The 26,109-nt window shown below is 41.7% G+C and overlaps 1 protein-coding gene across 5 annotated transcripts in view; it reads left to right on the top strand.

Annotated features, from left to right (window-relative positions):
• The first annotated feature begins 18,878 nt into the window (after positions 1–18,878).
• GALNT15 (polypeptide N-acetylgalactosaminyltransferase 15) overlaps positions 18,879–26,109 on the top strand; it is a 43,563-nt gene continuing 36,332 nt past the window's right edge. For 2 of the 5 annotated variants that reach the window (XM_048838517.2, XM_048838516.2), the window contains exon 1: positions 21,795–22,923. In XM_048838517.2, coding sequence (XP_048694474.1) covers positions 22,361–22,923 — 563 coding nt within the window. In that variant the 5' untranslated portion in view covers positions 21,795–22,360. Of the gene's footprint in view, positions 19,098–21,790; positions 22,924–26,109 lie in introns of those variants that run through there. The other 3 variants (XM_048838515.2, XM_048838514.2, XR_012667206.1) reach the window with 3 other exon arrangements.

Genomic DNA, 26,109 nt, shown 5'->3' with positions numbered 1-26,109 from the left:
TAAAAACTTATGATGCACAGGGAGCAGATCTATTGAGCAAGACAATGCCATTTTTTATACAGTCACTTTAAAGTGTGATTCTACTCTATGAAGAGTGACATTGATTGCTACAGAAGGAATTCTATCCAGCCTTTTAAGCTAGAACAATTTAGTGTACGTATAAGAGGATGAAACATGCATCTCAGATAACAGAGTCCTAAACCTTTTAGTGGTGCTGTCAGGATTTTAGGCCTTGCTAAACATAGGAATATAACTGAAGCTGATTTATAGTGAGTGGGCCAAAGCCTGGCATTCCTTCTTTCAAGGGAAATTTTGCCTGGGTAAACACTACAGGATTTGACCCATTATGTTTCAAAAATATCAGGTCTTTGGGGTGATGTAAGCTGGTTGACTGGGCCACTCAGTCCAGCAACAACCAAAAGATTGGACATGGCTTAACCATAGGTCTTTTGTATAAACAGAAAATAATATGATCAGGCTACATCCCAGCCGATCAACAGCTAATTATGAAGCTTTGCTCCCTCAACCAGAAATATCTGAAAATTTCCTTTCAAGTAATAAGGTCTACAGTTCCATTACAATGGTGTCTCAGCCTGCACGCAGCATGGGGGCAGAACCAGACCTGTTAGTCACTGGCAGCAGGAGAATGCTCCATCTTCTAGAGTTCCTGCCATTTGAGAACTTCCACAGCCAGGATAATTCAAATCTACTTTCCTAAATTAAAGACTGCATTAAAAATACTTTGAAGAAAAAAATGCAACAATTTATCTTACTGCAGAGCATGGTGAATTCTACCTAATGACACAAACCCAAATCCTTCGATGTTATTTCCATCTCTGTAGTGGATGATCATTTATCACCAGGGTGATCTGGATCTGTGGACCTTATAATTCAAAGAAAGGAGATTTTCTGGTAAGTGTGGATGCATTTTCCTGTTCTCTATGCCAAGATCCACAGATAAATTAAGAATGGGATTTTCATAACAGTGTCTTCCCCAGGTGGGAAGCAGGATCATCCTTTAAATATGCACATCCAAAACAAGGTAGATTATATATAAATATCTCCTCTGTTTTCCTTTGGGTACTAAGCCATGGAGGAGAATTCTGTCAAAAGATAGGAAATGGCATTGACTATCAGGGAGTGACCAATATGAAGACATTGGAGAAATGACCATCTAATAGATCTCGCTACAAGGACTACGATTACTCTGCTCTGAGATTGTCAGTGCTCCTACGGACTGGACTTTGATGCTTAGCCAAAGGGTGAAATATATCTTGAATTGACTTAGATAATGAATACTATTACAGGTGTGAGGACTACTTGTCTGGATAAAAGTACAATACTGGGTCTTGTTAGAGAAAGCACCTAAATTCAAATTAACCCCCCCCCCCATCTGATCAGAGATAACTATTGGGGGCAGGGTCTACTCTAATGGATAAGAAGAGTAATGACACGTCTTGCAAGGGTTCAATCTGGGTAGTGCTGTAGGGAACAGAATGAGGCTCCAAGGTCATAATTTATGACCTTGTGACTGGAATAAGGTTGATGCCCTAAGGACACATTGAGCTGAACTCTTGTTCTAAAATCTGAACTAAAAGCTTTGAATTTCCCTCAGAGAAGCTCTGCAGCAGGAAGGTTGGGCTAAGCCAGCAGCCGCTGTGGATGCAGAACAAAAAAATGGAGGGCATTTCCAGAGGCAGGGGCATTTCTTTGCTGCCAGTGACTAATGACTGTTTCTGCCCCCTAAGTCCAAGTAGCTATCTAGAGACCCATTGTAACAGGTCTGTGGACTTTAACAAAGAAAGTCCTTTCGCCTCACCCATAGTTATGGTATCACCACACTTAGAGCACACGGTCTTTCCTCACGTCTGCTTGGGCTTTCAGTTCTCAGACCTGCTCCATTACTCCACCTGGGACGCCTGTGGGAGAGGTAACCAGAAAGTTAATTCCTTGCCTGCTGATATTCAGATATAGAGGCTCTATACCCAGTCACTAGCAGATTCACTCTGCTTGCTCCAATAGGTGATCAGTTAGTTACATTAGAATGAAGACCGAAGAAGCCAGACCATTGTTGCCTTGTACAATCCAGGGAGTAGCACTCAGGCATTAACTTCTGACAATGGTGCATGATAGAATGGTGACAACAAGAGCAGGATATGAATTAATCCCTTAGCAGGCTTCAGTTCCCATATCTTAAAAATTCAGCCTCAGCATTCCAAAAATGTCAGACAGATGCTTTAATATTTTATATGCTGTTGGTCTTCCAGTCCAGCAACTGTGCTGGGGCAATTTTATGCTCCATTAAAAAGAAAAAAAACCTAACAACTCCTCCCCACCCACACAGTACAATACTGTGGTAGACTTGATGTACGTGGAAGGAAGGTGGGGGTGTATTTTCTTGGCATACCTCGCAGATTAGTCAGCAGTGGCACAGACACTATTTATAATTTGTTGGATAAAATTAGATTTGCCAACTTCCTCCCTATTTTACAGTTGCCTGTTCGGGGCCTTCGCCCAACTTCCATTGAAATCAATGGACAGACTTCCAGTTATTGATTTAAGTTTCAGTGGGTGTTGGAGTGGGTCTATAATCAGAACCCAGCCTGAAACAAACAATGATGGAGTGACTCTTTTCAGGGATTTTCATATTTTTACAAAATGAACAGTTCTATTGAAGAGCCCCCTGAAAGGGTAGAACAATTGCCATGCTAAAATTTCCCCCTCCCCCTGCCTTTACCACCACCATTCTACACTGCCTTAATTTGGAGTGGTTCAACATTTTTCTTTGCATCTGGATGCTGACACAAGCTCTTTAATGAAGGCACTTCAATACTTCCCTAGATGAGTAGAACATGCACCTAGAAGTCTAGAGTGCTGAGCAGGCTAGTCATTTGACCGTGTGTACGAGGAGGTTTTTTAATTAACTTCCATAAAAAGTGACATTGTTTGAATAATTCCATGAGAACCAATATGTCAAACTGAGTTTGTCTGCATGTCTCTGTGCTTCCAACAGATAAAGCAGGTTTGTAGATTGGATGCAGCTTATTGTGGGCTGTGTGTGGAAGAAAGGCATTGCTGTCCTTTTAGAAGTACTAATGGTAGCTCCCAGAAAGGGATGTATTTGCTCTGGTGCTTTTAAAACTAAACCAAGAAAATGTGAAAATTTCTTAGAAAATAACTTACAAATGCAATTCAGAAAGAACGTCTATATTGTAGCTGAAACCCACCAAAGTCTTGGCAGAGCATTGCTGTTGCTTCTGAAGCTGTGAAGTTAAAGGGCTACATTCTTGTATTTTCTCCATCTGTCAGGGAGGTTTATATCCTCACACTGTTAAACAATTCCCCTCTCCAAATCTCTCTGACACACAGGGCAAGATTCTGTGCTGTGCCTCCTGGAAGTGCAGCACACACAAGCGCGCCCAAAGGGATGGAAGGCAAAAGTGGCTTTAATCCTTCTCTGGACTGCTCTGGAGCCTACAGTGATCTCTGATACACCCTAGGCAGTCCACAGAGCTGCTCTGCCCAAGCTGCCAATGGGCTGCTCTTGCCTCAGAATCTTGATAGCACTCCAAGCTATAAACCTGCTTTATCAGTGCAGCATCTGCCCCAGGGGAAATTCTCCCTGAGCGGACTATTGAGTGTTCCTGGCCTCTGTACAACTGCCACAGTAGTATACAAAGGCTGCCGCAGAGGGGAGAATCCTTCCCAAAGAGTTTAGCAAGAGGAATAAAGCGTTTCTCAGAATGTAGCTGCCTAGATATAGCAAGTTAGGGTCTAAGGCATATGGTGAGGGAAGGGGAGATTGGATAATCAAGATTCTCTCACTTGTTCCAATGGAACTGTCTGCAAGGCAGAGAAGTAACACATTTAAGGGTGGACCTGCCCAGAAACTGTGGCATTTAAATTCCAAATACCTTATCCACTTCCATTCACTGAAACAAGACATTGAATAATTATTTGACTAGAGTCCCTTTCTCTCACAAATTGACCACACTTCCTCTCCTGGATCCGTCTGGGGCCTCCGACAGACTGTTTCTCCTACTTTTAAACCTTAGCTGCCTCCTCCTGTCACTAGACAGACTTTTTCTGCCAAGTGAGGTAACCCAAGTCTACCCAAATAAACTTATTGCTGCTTACATCTCTGCTTCTGACTCACTCTTGTATCCATCTTCCTCTGACTTCAGGGCCCCAAGCCCAAGGCTCCTGCCTTAATCCTCCCTTGGCTCTAAATAATTGATTGAGCAATAGAACATCCATATCATCTCTCTAGTAAAGGCCAGAAAAAATACCAAAGGTCCTGTCTTTCAAGATACAGAGTATGATGGAAGCATAGAATTTATATGAAACTTTTAATGAAATGCCTAAGTCTGGTCTACTCCAGAAAATTGTGGCCTGATTTCACAACCAGTGCACAACCTGGAAGAGCAATGGTGGAAGCTGTAGTGTAGTCAGAATACCATTTTTTGTAAACCAGCATTTCAGCTAAGCCTGCCCAAATAGAAAGAGCTACGAAGTTTTCTAATGTAGACACAGCCCCTCCGAGCCCATTTCTGTCAGTCATTAGAGAATTGTTAGACCCCAACAAGGTAAATTTTTTAACACTATTGGGAATTTCACTCTCTTTTGCTAGTCACAGCTATATTGAAGTAAACTTCCAAGACCAGAGTGTATTGGACCAGACAAAGTTTACACGTAACAAGTTACTCCTTATAGGGCAATTAAAAAAAAAAGTTATGAGCTGGGTGGCTTTACCTTTCAATAAATAAATGACAAGTTTGGCACCTCTGCTCCCAAGTCTAGGCAGAAGACACCACAGTGCAGTTCCTTAGTACTGAGTTTTTCACTATTGCTTTAGGGCAGTAGTTCTCAAACTTATTTGTTCGCACCACCCTGCTTTGTATCTGAAGTCCATTCCCCCACCCCCCCGTACATATACGGATAAGAAAAACTCACTAAATATTAAAAACAGTAAGGCATTAATTCAAACAGAGCCAACAATCCATTGCAAGAAGAGCAAAAGCAAAACCGTACTTGTGATCAATGCTTAAAATTAAATGAGCACACCGCATCATAGCAAATGGATTAATGTACAGATGGCAACAACTTTGTATAATGCTATGCAAGCTTCACGGAAATCCGTCAAAATGCACAGCGCCATCTGAGGACCTGATATGCCTGGAGGAATTAGCTTTGCTAGTCAGTCATTGCTGTGGGTAAAAATGTGCGCAGTAAATTTCCCACCCTAAAGCTTCTCATGCCCTCCCTGAATACCTTCTGCACCCATTGTGGGGGGGCCTGTCGCCCACCCCCAACGTGAGAACCTCTAATCTAGGGTGGTTGATGTTGCAATTTAAAACTTTAACACTTCCTAAAAAACAAAAACCCTCTTACTTCCCCAGTCTGAAGAATATATTTTCTTCCACATCGTACCTTACCACATCTCACTTGTTGATTAAATACTGTGGGGTTGATATTCCACTCAGACAAGTACAATCAATAGTAATTTTATCATTATGTATCTTACAGGAGTGCTTGAGATCAGGGCCTGGTTGTGGTAGATGCTATACAAACACAAAGTAAGAGACAGCCCCTACCCCTCAGTTTATAATAATCTAAGTAGACAAAGGATAGGAGGCAAAGTGACCCGTAGGTCAGTTCTAGAGCCAGGACTAAAACTCAGGTCCACTGAATCCCAGCCACTACCCTACTCCCAGGAACATGCTGCCTCTCAAGTCGCTGAAGTTACTCTAGTGCAAACCTGAATCAAGCTCTTTGTATCCACCTTCATGAAATTTCAAAATGCACTACAGCCACTAACTGCAACTCTCTTGGGTTCTGGTCTACCAGTTTGTTAGTTCCTTCAGTACTCGCAGAGCTTATGCTCTAGAGTTATTTACCATTACCACTGGTCACAATGTAGTTACTGTGCAACTTCCAATAAGAATTGTTATATACTTACAGCACCGTTATCACATAATACTCAAGTGCATTTCCTGGCAACTCCTTATTCTCATGAATGCCGAGAATGGATGATCATTTGAATGAAAACAGAGATAACAGAGCTCAGGCAGCAACTACAGGTCATCCCAAGGCAAAATTGCTTGCATTATAGGTCAGATTCTCAAAGCTAAACACAACAGCTTCTACCCTAATTCTCTCCACTGGAGTGGTACTGGATATTAAAAAGTATATACAAAATATGTGCATAGGGACCCAAACAGGTAACTGTCCATACGGACACCAGTTGGATAACTTGCATACATATCTTGGATACAGGTTTTTGTAAATTTAGCATCAGAAAGCCTCAAAAATCCCAAGTACAGTAATTTAGAGTTGAGGCTGAAATCTGTCCCAATTGTGACAACTTAGATACAAAATAATAGCCCTATAAACTCATGACCTGAATTAGTAAAAAGGGAAATTGCACCCCCAGTGTAACTTCATTGGTTTCAAATAAATTACCCTGTAGCTAAATTGGTTTCCTTCTTTGAAGGTGAGAAGTGGTATAATGTGCACTTTAATAAATTCACTATAAAGTCTCACTATTTTGTTCTTATGTACCTGCAAAGTGATACTTTCCAGACAGTATCCTGAATATAAACAGAGTTTACTTTTTGGCATAAAGAAGGTCCTCAAAATTCTAAACCACTTTCTCTCCCAACTGCTGATATACTGAGATCCTGCAAAACCACAACATCATCCATATTTCTAATCCAGATTTACCACATGCTCTCCTGTAAAATAGGCTGTTGCAGACTACAGAGTAAACACAGGAATGAAACAGGCTTTTTAATAATTGGAGAAGGTCCAAGGAGATAGTGTTCAGATCCAGATGCTGATCTTGTCTATGCTGAGGCTAGAGTTCAGTTTCAAAGCTGAACCAGGGCTAGAATTTGGGATTGAAGTGACAGCACTGAAATCTTACCACCTAGTCTGATGAGATTTTGGCCCCAAGCAGAAAGTCTAACAGGGTGACCTACCCTTGATAGATCATTTCAGGAAGTGGCAGAAATCTTGTAACATTAACTGGCCATTAACATTAACATAAACTGGATCCTGAAAATGTGCCCTCTCTCATTTTGATGCAGAGTCACTGATTAGAAGCTGATGTCTCCAAAATTTAGGATTGGGCTCACATTTGAGGTTCCCATTCAAGACTTTTTAAAATTGTGGCATTAAGATTAATTGATACTTGCTATAATTGGCAAAACAACTACTGCTAGCAACTGGAGAAGTGGCACTGGAACATGTTTAATGGTGGGGGTGCTGAAAGCCAATCCCCTTGCTCCTGTCCTCCCCCCTCCCCCTGAGCTGGGGTCAGGAACAGGGCCATGTCTCTGGGATGGGGGACCTGGACAGGGGTAAGAAGGCAGAGGCTGGGGCCGGAAGCCGAGATCCCTGGGCGCTGGGCTGGGACCCCATGTGCGGGGCTAGAAGCGGAGCCCCCGGAGCAGAGGCCTGCATAAATCCTGGGGGTGCTGCAGCACCCCCTGAACCCCTAATTCCCATGCCTATGGCTGGAGAGTAGCCAGTTAATTAATACTTATTAACGTATGTATGTGGGTACCACAATGTACCTCTGTAGTCCATTGGTGCTCAAAACAGTGATGTTGTCATTCTCCAAGGTGCACCTTTAGAAATACAGTATTCTTTTGCTAACAATTTATTCGCTTGGTATTTTCCAGCCCGGTGTGCCAGCACCAGCAGTCGGACTTTTCAGTAGGACTTGGTAGAATGATCCAAAAAGTACAAAGCTTGCCGTGGGAGCCCTTTCCTCCACCCTTCCTCACCACATTCAGCAACTAGAAAGTTTACTTCATCATCTCTGAACATTGTCAGAAACACATGGCTGAAAGGCTGCTGGGACTAATGCACTACTAGTGAGTAACCGCCAACCTTCACAAGCAAGCATCCTACCATTGGCTTCCCATGCTGAAGGGACTTTATTAATTATAATCCATGTTACTTCCTATTCATGCTCCTTCTATACAAAGCATCAAGAGGTAATGCCAGGAGTGGGCTGGTCAGTGAAAGGTATCTGGATCATATTGCACATATTTATTATGGAATGCTTTACACGTTGCCCTTGATTAATATGGGAAGAAGAGCTCAGCTTATTACAATCAGTGTTTTAAGAGAATGGAGTAGAACCCTAGTCAGAAGTCTCATTCTTGCATAGCTCAAAGGCACATAGTTTGATGATTTGTATTACATGGCCTGTTGCTTGACAGACAAGATCCCTGCCTTAAAGAGTTTATAATCCAAAGGGCATTTATAGAAATGTTTTTTAAAAGCTTAGTTACAGCTATTAATGATCTAGTTTGCACACAAAAGACTGAACTGATCACTTGTCTTTTAGTTTCTTTAAGCTTAGCCCTTCGTGTCTGGCACTCAGTAATGATCCCTATCTACCACTGCTCCTGCTTGATTACAGTGCCAAGAAGTCACAAGTTTTAGAAATATGAACAACAATTACACTATAAATTAGTTTCTGAAATCCCCATTACTGCCTAAGACTTTCAGTTAAGGATAGGATGCAGGAAAGGAAATGGTGTAAAAACTCCTTTAAACTATAAAGTACACAAAGGCCAAAGACTGAAGTGACCTCTTATAATGGTCTTTGAGGCGCATACCTAGTTAGACTACACCCTTCCCATTGTAAAATCCCCGGGTGGGCCTGGAAGCATCCCAAGCTTCAAACTTTTTTTGTATTACAGGATGTTTTGTTTAGTTTGACATTTTGGCTTAAATCAATGCCCACAGTACCCCAGAAAAGTATTTACTCAGAGAAAAGCAGGGGCCATTTCCACCACGCTCCTCTCAAGGGACTGTGTTTGGAAAGGACAGCTGTAGTTTGCTTAAGGACCCCAGGTGATAGAGACTGTTATAGGAATATGCTGAATCACCACATATCCCAGGCATTGGGCTCCTCATCCACAACAGCCCCTTCTTTTTAGTTATGCTGGTATGTAGTTGCCCTGGTAAAAAAAGAGGTTGTGGCCTCAGGTCCCTGCCAGCCTTGATGCAACCAGGATCCTACATCCCAGTTTATGACAAGAGAAACCAGGGGTCAACCTACCTCCATGAAGTTAAATACGATAAAAGATATAGTCTGCCAAAGAACAAGTGTAATGACGGGAAGAAATTCAAGTCAAAATCCTTTAGACTCTTTGGCACATGTTGGAGCAAAGACAGCAAGCTTCCCCTTTGGTAATTAATACGACTTTTACCACAGACTAATACACTTGGACCGGTAACTTAACCTGTGGAGTCTAATACCTTCGAGACCCACTGGTGCCAATTAAATAGCTTTGAGTCTTGCAAGATAGGATATTCCAGAGATTAAGCTCATTGATGTGAAGATCAAAGAAAAACTACCAGACAAAAAACAATGTTGTGAGTGTCTGAAGCCTCCTTCTTTGTTGCCATAATTCTAAACATCCCCAAGAGATAAATTGTGAATAATGAACAGCAGCACAATTTGGTGGATATAAACTGCTCTCTCTTCACAGCTGTTAGCTAGTTGCCCTTGCTTTCTGTGATGTCAGGCGGCAGAAAAAACACATCAGCACTTAATCCAGCTTTTATGAGCAATGTCATGTTAGACTGTGGTTTGGAATATGATTTTTGGACTAAATTCCACTCTGTGTGACACCCATTGAAGTTAATGGGATAAAGCAAGTGATTTCACTGGGGTTGCATGGGGTGTAACAGACAACAGAATTTTACTTAATCTGTCAAAATTCTGAAGCATATTTATTAATCCAAATTCAATTCAAATGTCTGCCTAAGCCTGATTTTGCAGTCATCATTTGCCTTCCTTGTGCTGTGATGCTTCCAATTGCTCCAAATTCCTCTTTGTTATGGTCTGTCATGACCTTATGGACCTCAACCACTTTCCTAATTTCTCAGTTCTCCATTGCTAGCAAACATTTTCATTTTTGTTTATTTATACAGTTAGAACTTCTTTTCAGAAGAGTTTAGGGGAGCTCCCATGTTGTCAACATTCTCAGTAAGAACTTTGATAGAACTTTCCTAGTGAAGTTTTGTTTATGAATGTCCCTGGAAAAGCAAAATTTCAAGTCTTTAAACAAGCTTTTTTAATCAGTACATTACCTCAGTTTAAACCCTAATTGTACAAAGCCTGGCACATGTGAATAATTTTACACCTGCGAGTACTCATTGATTTTTCTGGAACTATTCATGAACATGAAGCTACTTATACGTGTTTGCAGAAGCTGGGCCTTGGTGACTAACTGAAGTCGTTTTGGGACGTAGCAATTTATAAAGGATAGGCTCTCCAGTCATGGAACATAAGAACAGCCACACTGGATCAGACCAAAGGTCCATCAAGCCCAGTATCGTATCCTCTGACAGTGGCCAATGGCAGGTGCCCCAAAGAGAATGAACACACAGGTTATCATCAAGTGATCCATGCCCTGTCACCCAATCCCAGCTTCTGGCAAACAGAGGCTAGGGACACCATACCTGCCCATCCTGGCTAATAGTCATTGATGGACCTATCTTCCATGAATCTATCTAGCTCCCTTTTGAACCCTGTTCTAATATTGGCCTTCACAACACCCTCTGGCAAGGAGTTCCAGAGGTTGACCATGAGTTGCGTGAAAAAAATAAATACTTTGTGTTTGTTTTAAACCTGCTACCTATTAATTTCATTTGGTGGCCCCTTGTTCTTGTATTATGAGAAGGCGTAAATAACACTTCCCTATTTACTTTCTCTATACCACTCATGATTTTATAGACCTCTATCATATCTCCCCTTAATTGCCTCTTTTCCAAGCTGAAAAGTCCCAGTCTTATTAATCGCCCCTCATACAGAAGCTGTTCTATACCCCTAATCATTTTTGTTGCCCTTTTCTGAAACTTTTTCAATTCCAATATATCTTTTTTGAGATGGGATGACCACATCTGCACACAGTATTCAAGGTGTGGGCGTACCATGGATTTATAACATGAATTATACCATGTGACCAGTCAGACAGCTTGTACATTAATTCACAAGTATGCAATACTCAGAGCTAAGTCTGCAAGTAACTATTGGGTAAAAGTATTTCCACATAAAAATTTCAAACAATTTCAAAAAGCAAACAAATTCATAAAAAAGCAGTATCTTCTCACAAAGGCTAGTTTTCCAGGAAACATGGTTTTAAATTGAATCTTGTTACTGAGCAACTGGGACACATCCCAAAATATAAATGCCATTCTTCTACCAAAAAGTAAACAAACTTCAAATATAAAAAGCATTTTAAAAAATTAAGACTGATACTAACTCATAAAATCAGACAGTTTTATGCAGTTATATAGAAATGTGTCCCCTATTAAAGACAAAAATAGGATGGCAGCATAGAAAACTAATGTATAGAAATTATGAGTTTTTCACCAACCCTGTTTTCAGTGCTATACTTTTGTTATCTCCTGTGCTGATTAATTCCCTGTGTAAACCCATTTAACTCACCACCAAATGCGGCCAAGGGTTTCTGTTATTCTCTTTCAACCCAAATTCTTCTCTTAAATATGCGGGGCGTGCACAACTCCCATTGTCGTCAGTAAGGACCGCATGCCTAGATCTTTAGGCAGAAGTTAGCCCTTTATGTTTGTGGATATTAATGTGTGTGTTTTAGATTGGCCCCAAATTATTTTCATACTGCACTTTTGGATAAGACTAGCGGTTAAGTCATTTCTGCTCTGTGTGGACATTGGAGATTTCAAGGCACTTTTCAGAAGGATGGAGGTTTTGCCCTGGTGTTCTTGACCAAGCTTTTCCAAACCATCCACTATTGTAAAATGTATTTTGTACCAATTAGTTGCCACCATTCACACCTAAGTGTGGCTACATTTTGATGCTAGTATATGGGATAAAAATATAGGTCTTTATTCTGACAAACCCTCACTGTTGTCAAAGGAATTTAACTGAGGACCTCATAATTTGGCTCTATATGCACAGCTGTAAAGTTCTTTGGAATGCATCACAAGGAGAGGTGCTAAATAAATGTAATATATTATTTTATCTCTAAAAAGCATATTCAGCATAAAGAACTATCACAGGACACACCACTCACCACCAGACTAGCATCTCCCCTGAGACTCTGGGGATTAGCTGGAGGCCAACACTCTCCATGTCTGCAGCTTGCACACTGTCACTTCATCTGCCTGCAGCTCCTCCCACATCCTCAGGAACCACAGCATCCTCTCGGTGGCTTAGCCCTCCAGCTGTGTTACTGTCTGTGTTCCCCCCCTTCCGGGGGAGTTGAACTTCTCAAAAGTGTGATAGTTTTCTACCACTTGCCCCATGCAGGGCCGCCCGGAGGATTCAGGTGGCCTGGGGTCTTTGACAGCGGGGGTCCTTACGCTCCGGGTCTTCGGGGCACTTACCCCCGCTGCCGAAGACCCGGAGTGGAAGAAGCGGCGGTGGGTCCTTTACTCCGGGTGTGTTCAGCAGCACTGAAGGACCCCCCCGCCGCCGCAGCCCTGCTGAAAACTCTCATGGGGGCCCTCTGGGCGGCCCTGGCCCCATGGCTGGTAGGGAACCCAGGCCTGCCCTCTTCTCTGGGTTCCAACCCAGGAACCCTCAGCTCAGCAGTCTTGGCCTTCTCTCTCTGGCCTCAGCGCTCTATCCCTAGGCTTCTTCCTACCACTGGTTCCCTTTTTCTTCCTGGGCCTACCAATTCCTAAAGCTTCCTCCCTCTTCCCAGGGAGTGACTGTAGTCTCCATTCACTCCTCCCTTTCTCCTGTGAGCGTCTGACTTTTCCTAGCAGTTCCTTCTCCTTTCAACTCCTGGGCTTTATAGGCCCCATCTACTCCTGCCCAGCTGAGCCTCCTTAATCAGCTGCCTAATGGGTTAATTGGCCCATCTGGCCTGTATTGAACTTTGCAGGTGTCAAGATTCCCTCCCCACTCTGAACTCTAGGGTACAGATGTGGGGACCCACATGAAAGACCCCCTAAGCTTATTTCTACCAGCTTAGGTTAAAAACTTCCCCAAGGCACAAATCCTTCCTTGTCCTTGGATGGGTACTGCTGCCACCACAAAGTGAATTAGACAAAGATTCAGGAAAAGGACCACTTGGAATTTCTGTTCCCTAAAATATCCCCCCAAGCCCTTTCACCCCGTTTCCTGGGGAGGCTTGAGAATCATATGCCAACCAAATAGGTAAACCGGATTCTTAAAAAACAGAACTTTATTATAAAGAAAAAAAAGTAAAAGAAGCACCTTTGTAAAATCAGGATGGAAGGTAACTTTACAGGGTAATCAGATTCAAAACATAGAGGATTCCCCTCTAGGCAAAACTTTAAAGTTACAAAAAACAGGGATAAACCTCCCTCAAAGCATAGGAAAAATTCACAAGCTAAAAACAAAAGATAATCTAATGCACCCTGCCTTATTTACTTACTCTTTTTGCAATATTGAGACTCATTTTAGGAGAAGGAGTTTTCTGACCTGTTGCTTCTCTGATTCACCAGAGAACACACAAAACAAAGAGCACAAACAAAGCCTCCCCCTCCCTCACCAGATTTGAAAGTTATCTTCTTTCCCCATTGCTACTTTTGGTCAGGTGCCAACCAGGTTATTTTCCTTCTTAACCCCTTACAGGTAAGGAGGAATTCTAGGCTACCTTTAGCTGTATGGTTATGACAGCAGGGCAAGTGTGGGATAGTCACTCCATCACAAGGACAAATAATGACAACCAGGAGCAATTGGTATTTTTCCATGTACCTGTTACCAAATGTTCAGTTAAATAATGTAGTTTTTGGCTGGACAACATTAAGGGAAGTCACAATTCACAGTAATACATAGGGTCAAACCACAAGCCTATCATATCGTCAGGACCAGACACTCTCATTTCCATTATATCTTCTTCATAACAAAGACGGTAGCACTGAAAAATAATATGCAGTTTATGCTTTTACAGAACTCAGTTCTGGGTACGTATACTGGCTCTTCCACCACAAAACTCCATTATATGCCCTCTTTGGTCCTGTTGATGCCCACCTGCTACCCAGTTGCACCTCATTAAGCTTCACACCTGCAGCAACTTTAAACTCAGACCCTATGGCTTTTATCCCCCCTATAACACATCAGTTGTTTGCTTGTCACACTCTCATTAACAACTGTCTTGTCATCGGGAGTTTTCCTAAACTTATCCTTACTGCCAAAATTCTCTGACAAACCTCAAAAGTCTGATACCTCAGCAGGTTCCTGGTTATCAAATACTGAATATACTGAACACAGACAAAGACACAGTCAATGATAATCCCAGTTCAGGTGACAGGAATACATAGCCAAGTAGTTTGTTCCAGAGCCTGAGGACAGATTATGCTTTTGTTGTTCTTTTTTGCATATAGTATGTGTTATTTTTGTGTATCAGAAGGATGGGAAATATCAATTGAAAGAACTTTCTATTTTTCTTAAACACCATATTCCAAACAGTGTTTGATTATCCATGTGATCCATACCAGTAGTGACACAGGCCTAGATCCACCATGGAACTTTTAGGCTTCCTGTCACACAGTGGAATTGAGAGTCCCAAGTTAAGAGCCAAGGCTCCCTATACAATGCAAGGGAAAGGTTAGTGGTGTGGTCTACAAACGTATTAGGCATCTAAGTCCCATTTTTAGGCACCTAAGTGATCCACAAAACTCCCACTCTGCTGCTGCCTGTACATGCTTAAATTCACTTTCGCCTACATTTTTGCAATAAACATTTTCTAGGTGCCTACTCTTTGGCCTCTGAGCATGTGCACAGCTGCCTCACTGTACGTGTCCTACGTCCTGCTTAATCCCGAAAGTGATTCACAAACTGGGGAAGATAGACATTTGACCACCTAAATTGTGTGTGGGGCCTGGTCCGGTATGCTCAGAGGCTGCCTACCAGATTGGGCCCCTGAGCTGTGTTCACACAAAACAGTGAGAAGGGGAGGGGCACCTTCCTTAAAACCTTTAGCCTAGTGGATGGGGTACTCACCCAGACCCTGAGAGAGCCCCAGTTCAAGTCTCCCCTTCTTCTGAGAGGGAGAAAGGATTTGAACAGGACTCTGCTCTGGTTAGGGCAGATGAGTGCCCTAACCACAAGGCTTTAAAGTCTGTCTCATTCTTTCACTGGCCTAATATTTAATTATTCAAGTATTTAATTAAAGTGGAACAACGAGAGAGACTGAGGGAGCTCCACATCAGAATACTCCACAGCCTAGGAGTTAGGGCACTCACCTGAGAGGTGACAGAGTCCTGTTCACATTCCTTCTCCCCCCAGGCAGCGCGTCTCCTACTACCAAGGTGTGTACCCTCTCCTCAAGGCTAAAAATTATAAGGGAGCAGCTGCTGCTATCTAGGGGTTGGGGTACTGTGCGTCTGGCAGCAGCCACTCAGGTGCTACACTCTGCCCACCTCCCACAAGACCCTAATGGCTTTCATGTCCACAGTATTGCTTGCACAATGCAGTTGAGAGCTCAGCTCTAGGAATTAGTTTGCCCAGGACTATTGCACTGTTTTCAGACGTCATTTTACATTGCCCATATGATTTATTAGCAGAAACCGTGTTAAAAGAATGACCCTGTCAAAGAAAGCTATCAGGTTGGTTTGACACGATTTGTTCTTGACAAATCCATGCTGACTGTTACTTATCACCTTATTATTTTCTAAATGTTTCCAAATTGATTGCTTAATTATTTGCTCCATTATCTTTCCGGGTATTAAAGTTAAGCTGACTGTAAATCCCCTGATTGTCCTTATTTCCCTTTTTATAGATGGGCACCATATTTGCCCTTTTCCAGTCCTCTGGAATCTCTTCCATCTTCCATGACTGTTCAAAGATAATTGCTAATGGCAAGTTGCCCTCCTCAGTCAGCACCTTGAGTATTCTACGATGTATTTCATCAGGCCCTGGTGACTTGACTTGACTTTGACTTGTTCTTTCCCTATTTTAGCCTCTGATCCTATCTCATTTTCATTGGCATTCCCTATGTTAGATGTCCAATCGCCACCAACCTTTCTGGTGAAAACTGAAACAAAAAAAGTCATTTAACACTTCTGCCATTTCCACATTTTCTGTTATTGTCCCCCCCACCCATTGAGTAATGGGCCTACCCGGTCATTGGTCTTCCTCTTGCTTCTAATGTATTTATAGAATGTTTTCTTGGTACTCTTTATGTCTCTAGCTAGTTTGATCTTGTTTTGTGCCTTGGCCTTTCTAATTTTCTCCCCATACTTGTGTTATTTGTTTAAATTCATCCTTTGAAATTTGACCTAGTTTCCACTTTTTGTAGGACTCTTTTTTGAGTTTCCAATAATTGAAACTCTCCTGGTTAAACCAGGGTGGTCTCTTGCCATAATTCTTATCTTTCCTCTCAAGGTCCCTTCCAGTCCTACGATTCTATGATTCTATGAAAATGAAATTCCTCTAATATTTAATTCAAACTCCCCCTCACCCCCACCTCTCTCTCTCTCTCTCTCCACTGTGGAATATCAGAGCTAATTTTGATTCCGTTAAGAGTCTAGTTACAGGCTGCTGAGCTGAATTCACTTTGGGCCAATGGTGCATCAGCACTGAGGCTCCTACTACAAGCTGAAATCACGACATAGCTAAAATTACTAAAAGCTGAAACTGGGGATCCCACAGCAGCCAAAGTGACCATTTGGGCAGCTGTGGACTCATGCTAGGCGAGGTGGGTGTGCCTATGCAAATGAGATCAGCCCCTGAAGTTTTTTTCCACAACTTGCCACAACTCACCACCAGATGTCAGGGTGGAGCACAACCTGACTCTGCTTACACATAACATGTAATTACTTCCATGTTTTATATACTTATTTTCTTCACATCCATGCAAATAAGGTTGATGTTAGGATACAGAAAAGAATTGTACTATGGGGTGTATGTAGCTATGCAAATGGAGGGGAGGTGTTAAGATATATGCAGGGCTTTAAATATAAGGAGTCTTCCTGATCATCTGCTCCTGGCGCAGGGGTATAAATCAAGTCGAGATGACAATTATAGAGTAGCAACCTATGCATATACAGTCTCTCTCCCGGGCAGACTTGTGTTCTGTTCATTCTTTCTTTTTTAGTGATTTTCCTGAATATGAAATAAAAACTATGCAGGTTGAAAGGATATGTTGGCTCTTTGTGTGTGGATAACATAACATGCCATTTAATATTTAACATTGAACTGAAAGGGAATGTTTGGGACTAAAATACATGCCAAAAATGAGAGAGATGGGGAGAATAAGCATGAGTGATGTAACATGGTGATTGAAGGGTTTATTGCTCTGGATAAATCCCCTGTATTTCAAATGAATACTAAATCCTATGTTTGATATGTTCTACCTCTTAATGACTAGCAAGCAGATTGCTCAGCAATGGGTGACACCGAATGCCTTCTATTTTTGCCATCAGGCGGAGAAAGCTGAAGGGGCTAGGTGCTGATGGCTATCTGGACACTAGAGGCCCTAAGAATCAGAGTAGATTAATGATCAACTCAAATTTACATGGGAAGCTGCAAGAGCATAGGAAGCACATAACTTGTTTTCACACTAGAAGAATAAATCCTGGACAGAAAACATCATTAAGCTGTATATACTTCGTAAATATGTACCCTAACTTAAAGAAAGAAAACCTTATGAAATGTTGCAATTTTATGAACAGTAAATTGTTAAAAGCCTGGAAATTCTAAGTTATGGTTAAACTCTGAAAAACCCAAATGTTTGAAAGTGCAGAACTGAGGCAAGCCCCCAAAATAACCGTAACTCTGCCCCTACTTATGCGCAAACATAAAACAAAATTTATACCCACACACTAGCATGGGATTGAGTATGGCTCATATCATATCAGTACTGAATAGTGAATACCATACTGTCCAGTATTTCAGGTACTAATATACGCATCACTAACCCACTATTTATGTACCAGCTACACAAGAAGAGACTATCCTCTATTTCCCCTTCCCACTTTGAGGAAGCAACACAAACATCTCATCTTTTACATTCATATAAACACATGGAAGACTTGTCCAGTGCTCAGCCTGCGTTACCAATATAATTCAGTCACATGAGACTTGGGAATTTTACAGCCATTTGAAACTTGTAGGATTCCAGTACCCGCAGACATTGTAAATGAGAATGCCCTTGCCATTCAACTATGAACAACCTATTATTTTATTATTTGTTTGTTTGTTAAGAGCACAATGAAATTTGTTTCAGCTGTCCACAGCAACTGGCTGCAAGCTTCTTAAAGCCCCAAGATGAACTCTGTGGTTCTTTCTAAAATGTTTAAATGTAATATTGCCCATCACAACCATTCAAAAAGTAATGAAACTTGCTTAAAAATCACGATTTCGTCTTTAAATTATAAATCTGAGATTTTTTTAATTTGCCTTCTGTTTTTTTAACTATAAGGGTACACTTGGGTCATTTTTAGCAATTTTTTCTCTGCAACCACAAGGGCTAGAAACTTACCTTTTTAAATAAATGAAAGTTGAGATTCTCCTGTATTTACGTGCTTCCAGGAGTCAGGGCTTCAGCACCAATATTGTAACACTGTAAATGAGTTTGAGAAGTTTAAAGGAAAGCTCTTTTTTCATCTCACCTTGTAGCAACATAATCATTATTTAATATTTATATGGGGATAGTGCCTAAAGGCCACAACCTATTGTGCTAGGCACTGGGACACTCCCTGCCCCAAAGAATTTACAATCTAAAATAATGTATTATGTAATGGCATTGATTTTCTTTTTTTTAAACTAACATCAGAAGAAAGTTCTTCTCTTTTTCCTGGCAGCTGCCATCTTGCAGATCATTTACTAATCCCTCCACACTGTTCTGGGAACACCGCTAACTTTCAGAAAGTGACATTCCTCATATTTCACAGCTCCTGGGTTCTTTCTCTCCCAGACCTGAAACATCTCTCCTGTTGTTTGAACATGATTTTTAGCTGACTTCATCTCTAGATTCTTTATGGTCTGTATGTCAAGGAGGAGCCTCTGTCTCACATTGGCAGGGTACACAGAGAAGGTATACATTGAATTTTCCATCTGGACAGGTCAGGGGGATTGGGAAGACTGGCCTTTCTGCCTCTGAGTGGAATAGCAGGTGAGAGAATGGTGCTGTATCTTGACTGCATATGGAAAGTAAGATGGGATAGAAGTAGCTTCCTTACCAGAGTAAAATTGACACATGGGAATGACATGGCAGTGGTTGTATAGAGAAGGCAGGAAGCACAATGCTCATTTTTCTGACCCAAACTGGGGAGGTGACCTAAGAAATGTTCTGTGGATGGTAAACAGTTTATGAGCGTTTGTTGATTATATTAGAAATGTATACTATGGTGTGGTGAAAAGAAAAGGAGTACTTGTGGCACCTTAGAGACTAACCAATTTATTTGAGCATAAGCTTTCGTGAGCTACAGTTCACTTCATCGGATGCATACGATGGAAAGTGTAGAAGATCTTTTTATATACACACAAAGCATGAAAAAATACCTCCTTCACCTTTTTGCGAATACAGACTAACACGGCTGTTACTCTGAAACCTATGGTGTGGTGGTGTGTAAGAAAGCTCTGAGTTTAGAGACTGAAGCTAGACAAGGAATTAAGGTTGTTTTGGACTGTGCAATTTTACCCATGTACATTTTATTTACTCGACTGTGTGAACTGTATGAGCATATTGAAATATCTATGTACAAATAACTTCCTCAATTGTTCAGTTCCATGGTTCTAAACGGCTAGGGTTTACTTATCTGTTAGACTCTATGTGTTTCCACTTTAATTTTAACTGGCAACCTTTAATTTAAAAGTAGAAAAGATATCTGTGTGTTTGCAAACTGGACTACTTTACCTGCCACTGAAATGCAGCTATCCCTAGAGAGAAAGGTGAGCAGCAGCTGTTCAGCACTACACAACATTTCAGTGAAGAACAGAGTCATGTTTTAACTCCGATTTCCACCACCAGCCCAGAATTATATTGACCAGAGCTATTATAGCAGCATCTTATAACGGTTTACCTGCTAAAAAATATATTACAAATCAAATAAATGCATTTTGTTAGGTCAACTGGGGGAAAAATCAACAATACTTCACTCACTCCCCTCTTCCTTAATCCTTGCTTCTCCCTTCCTATGAAATTGAATAGTCTGCAAGTTGCTGGTGCCAGCTCTTTGCAAATTGCCTAGGACAGGTCTCTTCATTGACGGTTCATTTTGCCTTTCTGTAGCTGACATGCATTGTTATTTCAATGAAGGCTTTGAACTCAGATTTTTTTCATGCAAATTGGTAATGCTTCCCAGCTGAATTGAAGACATCACAATGTTTTCTATGAAATCCAGTAAAAAGAGCAATATTTTCTCATTAGACAAACTCTGAACTAATGGTGGCTTGGGATGTTACTGGTTATGTGGGTAAAAGTGGAAAAGGCACACACAATGGTGATGCTTCCAAAACATTGGCTACATACCAATTCTCCCCAAGATATGCTTTGGGCTATAGCATACCTTTTAAAGCACAACTAAGATAGGGAAGGAGCCAAGATACAGCATACTAGTGTGTAAGGGTGCTGTGGGAGTGCACTCTGAAGTGGCAGATAGTACACCCTTTTAAAAAGAGCCAGCCTCCAGTCACTAGAGGATGCTACATCATATCTTCTTGTTTAATGGGACATCACTCATTTTAGTGCCTTCATTTTTATTGTTGAAAATTATTTACATCAGCAACAAAGACTCATGAAACAGTTGTAGTTTATAACAAAGGGGTTATTTAGACTAAAGGAAGAATCCGGTAGCATTTTAAATGTCCTGCAGGAATACGTCTTTGTGTCCCTCATTTAGGATCAGTTCATATTGTGAACCCCAAATTGTTCACACATCATATGTCAGGCCCCAAAAATCGTAAGATTGGCTTAAAAGTCATGAGACTGTTTGTTAAAATAATAAATTTTGGATTCTTTTTATTTGCTGTCTGGTTCCTGAACCTTTAAGGTACACTCAGTTTATGTTTGCAGGCTTTTTTCTACAACTAAAAGGGCTAGAAATATACATTTTTAAAAACTGAGCAGAGATTCTCATATAATCACTTGCCTCCAGGAGCTGAAGCTTTAAGAAAATTACCAAATATCACAAGTCTCATTATAAAATTGTGATGTTGTCCCATATGTGGGCCTTGCCAGGTTGAGAGGCACATGATTCCATGGGATGTGCAGTTGATAGTCTCAGCCAATTCCTATTCTCGTCTCACAAAAACAAATGCCCCAGTCAGCACCAACTAGCACCAACCTTGTTAGTAGTATCAGCAAAGATGCCACAGAGACTCAACTACCCTTTCAGTCCCATAGGTGGTCCTTCCAGATCAGGGTTGCAACACATTAGTACCCACTGGTGGAAAAGCTTGCACTGTTACTGCCGATGCAATATCTGATTTAGGGACGCCAGTCTCCAGGGTTGATAATTCAGTACATTTTGCCAGCACTAAAATGGCTAAAGATATAAATATTTATTACACATAAAAATACCTATATATTCCAGAGTCAAGATGTTATGAATCAAACACATTTTAGCATTCAATATATCATGTTCATTCAACCCTTTGTTCAATTCAGTTTGTTATATATATTCCCTGCTTAATAAGGATATTCTAAACTAGAATCATGTGTGCTTCTTGATTTGTTTCCCGAAACAGCATTTGCCTCCTTTTAGTGCACCTTAACAGTTCCATGCAAAGTTTTGATTTGATAGGACAAGAACAGTGAGGGCATTAGGACCAAGAGAAAGACACACACATTGCTTTGTATTATGTCTGGCAAAGGGTTCCTTGACTGAGTGCTGTAGTTATGTGTGAAAGAAAGTCAGGGACTGACTAGTTCTCATCTGTTGATCACAGTTAACTTGACGCGTCAAAACAGGGGAAGCTGTCAGATCTGCTTGCAAAGATAATATCACTCCAGCCCAGGCAGCGATTGGAAACTTTGCAGTGGCAGGAAATATTCTGGAAGGAAACTATAAAAAATGGAATTTATTTTTACTTTTTCTCAGAATTAAAAACGAAAATCAAACTTAAACCACCTTTTAATGAGCTTTTTGGTCAGCTAAATACATTCTTTCTTAGACAATCTGGGATTCTGTATAATAAAGGATCTCCTTTATCTAATTGGATCTATGTTATCTCTCATAAGTAGGTATTTTTGATTTTGTCTACAAATATACGGGAAAGCATGAAACAACATCAATGAAATGCGAGGGGGAGGGGGAACCTCACAGCAGACAGTAATGACCAGTTTATTGCTGCAAAGAAACCAGAGAGCTGGGCTGTAAAAAATATCCAAGTGATATTTAGCATGACCATCTGTATTGTTTTGTCACCAACAGTATGCTCTTGAAGAAGAGGTGCAGATATGGATCACGTAAGCTTCAGTTTCTCTTGTTGTTGCTGATGCTGGGTTTTTTATTACTGATGGTTACAATCCTGAATCCACCATTCCGGGACCTGAACAAAGCGGGGACATCCCAGCCATTAAAGTTCAGTGCCAGAGAAGGGTATCAGCTGGACTTTCCGGAAACCCAAGAAATGTTGGAGACTCAGGAAGAGAGCCAGCAGTACTACCCCATGGTGGGGTTAGCCCCTTTCATTTCCCTCCGGGAGGACGAGCTGCTAGTGGCCATTGTGTCACCCATAGCCAGGAGAAACGACAGCAAGGCTAGAAAAGGATACCGAATGGTGAAGCAGCAGAGCAAAAGGCAGGAGGAAAAGACTAATGTCAAGCCCAGGGGAAACCAAGAGTCCCAGCTCATGTCCTTTCCTCTACAGGATTCAGAAGAGGCTGCTGGGGGTGAGCAATTGGCAATCCTTGGCCTGGAAACTCACGGCTTTAATGAAGCGCTCAGTGAGCGGATTTCTCTGCGCAGGGAGCTGCCTGAGGTGCGGCATCCTTTGTAAGTAAAACATCCTAATTATTTCCTATGAGAAACCTGACCCCTCCCAATTGTCCCCCTAAAAAACCTTTCCCTTGACCCCTGAGAAACCTGTCCCCTTTCTATCATATCATCTTCCTCATTGGAGCAACCAGCCGTCCTCCCCATAAGGAAATATATCCATTCCCCCAAATCCATGTCCCTTTCCCAAACTCCATGCTACAAACTGGGACCCTGAAACACAGATCAGAAATTGGAGCTCAAACTAGCAAGACACATCCTAGTTAGACAAAGCACACTCCTCTTCCTGTCTCCTAAAATAACTTAGAGTACAACAGCTTTCATTTCATTCCATTATATCATCCCCTGGGGATACTGAGAGCACAGCAAATGCTATAACAAGAGCCATGAGAGACACTTGTCTCATTTTCTCCCTTTCTTAAATACTATAGTTGTTGTGGGGATTTCGGTTTTCTTAAAACAATAAGGCGGTGTGGAAGGAAGAATAACTGCAATGTACCAGAGAGACAAGGTGGGTGAGGTAGTATCTTTTATTGGACCAACGTACCAGTCACTCTGGGGGTTCCAGTCCCAGCAGAGAGGGAAGAACAAGTATACAATGAATTAGTGTACAAGGCTATGTTATTTGTAAAACTCTTTTGCTCCTTGTTTATGTACCTCTCTTGCCCTTTCACTTTCACTGGCAGAGGCAATCGTCCTACTTCACCCAGGTAGCCAACAAGTTCTGACTTTTCAACCTGTAAGTGCACTTATTTATTAGCCTGCTCATTTAATGAGGAGTATGGCGGCCTCTGCTGGCACATATCAGAATGGGAAAATGTTGCAGTTGGCTGCTTTATTTAACAGGTGCCAGGGCCAGTCAGTGCTATTTAGCCATCTGTTGGTGTGTGAGAACTATGGAGCTGGTTGGTCTGTTGGAAAGGCAAGCTATGCAGATGAATTGTGCTAGCCATAAGATGCCAATATAAGGGACTTATTTATGCTTGTTTAGGTGTCTTTTGTTAAATAAGCACATATACTTAAACTTATTTATTTACTGTATTCTATTCAGCTGATGCCATCCTTTGTTCTCAGAGTGCTTCATATGTAGGTAGTGGCCCAGATTCTGCTCTGAATTTCACTCGTGCAGGACCACTGACTGTTTGGGGACTGAAATAAGCAAAACAACTTGGGCCAAATTCAGCACTGAGTTACCCCTGCGTATAGTTATTGTAGGCTTGCTTGGGTGTCACTGTGGGCAGAATCTTGGTCTAAAAATGACTTTGCTCCCTGTCTGCTGAATATTTTGCAGTGCACCTGATGTGAACAGAATGCCAGGGCATTTGATGCATGTCCAAAGGGCTATAAGAGTATTGATCTGTTGGGTGTCCATTGTCACTCAGTTAGTAAAGCGATAACATTATTTTCTATTATATTCTGTATTCTCAAGTGGACAGTTTCATGTATTCCCTGCAGGAGCTGATGATACCACTAACACTGGGGAAAGGGCAGAGAATAACCGAAAATCTCTGGGCCTCCTACACTTCGTCTTGTTTGGTTAGATTGTAAGCTCTCCTCTTTATGTCGTGGTAGTCATATAACCCTCATCAACATAGTATCTGAATACCTTCCAGTCATTAATTAATTTTATCTCACAACACCCCTGAGAGGTAGGGAAGGACTATTCCTATTTTGCACATGGGGGAACTGAGGCACAGGTAGATTACAGGGCTATAGCCTGCTAAAAAGATCTAGTGAAAAGTTCACTGATAGTCTGTGCATCAGTTGGTCTTGATGGGTGAGGTTCTACCTGGTACCTAGCCAAGTAGGTAGTGGAGGACAGAGAGAGCATCAATCCCCCTTCCTGAATGGATTCCTTAAGGCAGAATAGCAGCTCCGGAACTCACTGCTACTCCAATTATCATCTGGGGGGGGGTGGTGACTCCGGAATGTGGTGTAGGAGGGGAGAGAAAGCAAGTAGAGCCATGGCTCTGCCTCCCTCTGATCTGGCTAGCCATGTGAGATGGGTTATGTAGCAAGTCTTAGAGAGATATAGCAGCTTCCATGCTCCCCAGAGCACTGGGAGAGCTCTGAGAGGCATCCTGCCTTTCTGAGGCAGACTGTCTCTGATGCATCCCCTTTGAGTAGTGCAGCATACCAAAAAGACGTGATCTGGCCCTATGCAAGCAAGAGGTTTCACATATCTTTTGCAGTGGTCATTTTCTCATGGCTAGAGACAAATGGCAGTCCATGTTTGAGGAGACAAACTTCAAGACTTAGAGGATGTTTTCCATATTTGCTAACAGTGTTTGATATACATTATCTTTAATTTGTTTTTATTTCAGCTGAGTTACACAGATGGAAAACTAGAGCAATGCAGGGGTGAATCAGGCCCTCTATAATTACCCAACCAAAACCAGCTAGAAATGTTCCAGAGAGTTATTTCTATACAATTCTACCTTTGTTGCAGCCTGTCTGAAGTTAGGTGGTAAACTGTTGTGGCAGGGACCATACCTACTTATTTTGAGGCACCTAACTTACTTGCATGCTGCAAAATAATAATGATAAACCCCACTTCTATATATTTCATCTACTAATAAATCAGCTTTAAGATGTATGGAGTTTGTCATAGAACATACTCTTAGAAATGCTGTCCCTTAGAGCTGACACCATACCGTTGCATTGTCTTTTGCATTAAAGCAGTGCACTGGAACAACTAAATTGCCTGCTGTTCACTGCAGCCTGCCACTCATGTGCTGTCCATAAAGTCTTGGACCCGACCATCCAATGTGGAGGGTGGCCCCTTTGATCTCTGCAGCTACATCCCACAACCTTACACATCAAGCATTGCTCCGTACAACCACAGTCTTTCCTGCCTATCCCTGGTGCATGTCGGTGGTACTTTTCAAAACATGTATGAATAGAAGTCCTGGATCTCTGCCAACATGCACTCCACCCTCTCACTAAAACTTATTAATAAAACAAAATCATACCTCATGTAATCCCATTTACTTTTCTGGCTGGGGAGAGAGCGTGGCCAGGTGACCACGCCTAGCCGCTGGGAATCCTCCACTAATGGGGCCAATTGTACTTTAATGCTACTCTCGTTTACCAGGACCCTGAAGGTACAAATGTTCAACACCCTTCCAGTATCATCCCCTGGGGGTGCATTTGCCACCTTTGAGAACACCTGCTTTCTTCTTGCCA

This window comes from Caretta caretta, chromosome 2 (assembly GCF_965140235.1).
Source record: "Caretta caretta isolate rCarCar2 chromosome 2, rCarCar1.hap1, whole genome shotgun sequence".
NCBI lineage: Eukaryota > Metazoa > Chordata > Testudines > Cheloniidae > Caretta > Caretta caretta.
The sequence above is the reverse complement of the archived record's forward strand: the minus strand, read 5'-3'. Positions and strand labels throughout refer to the sequence as shown.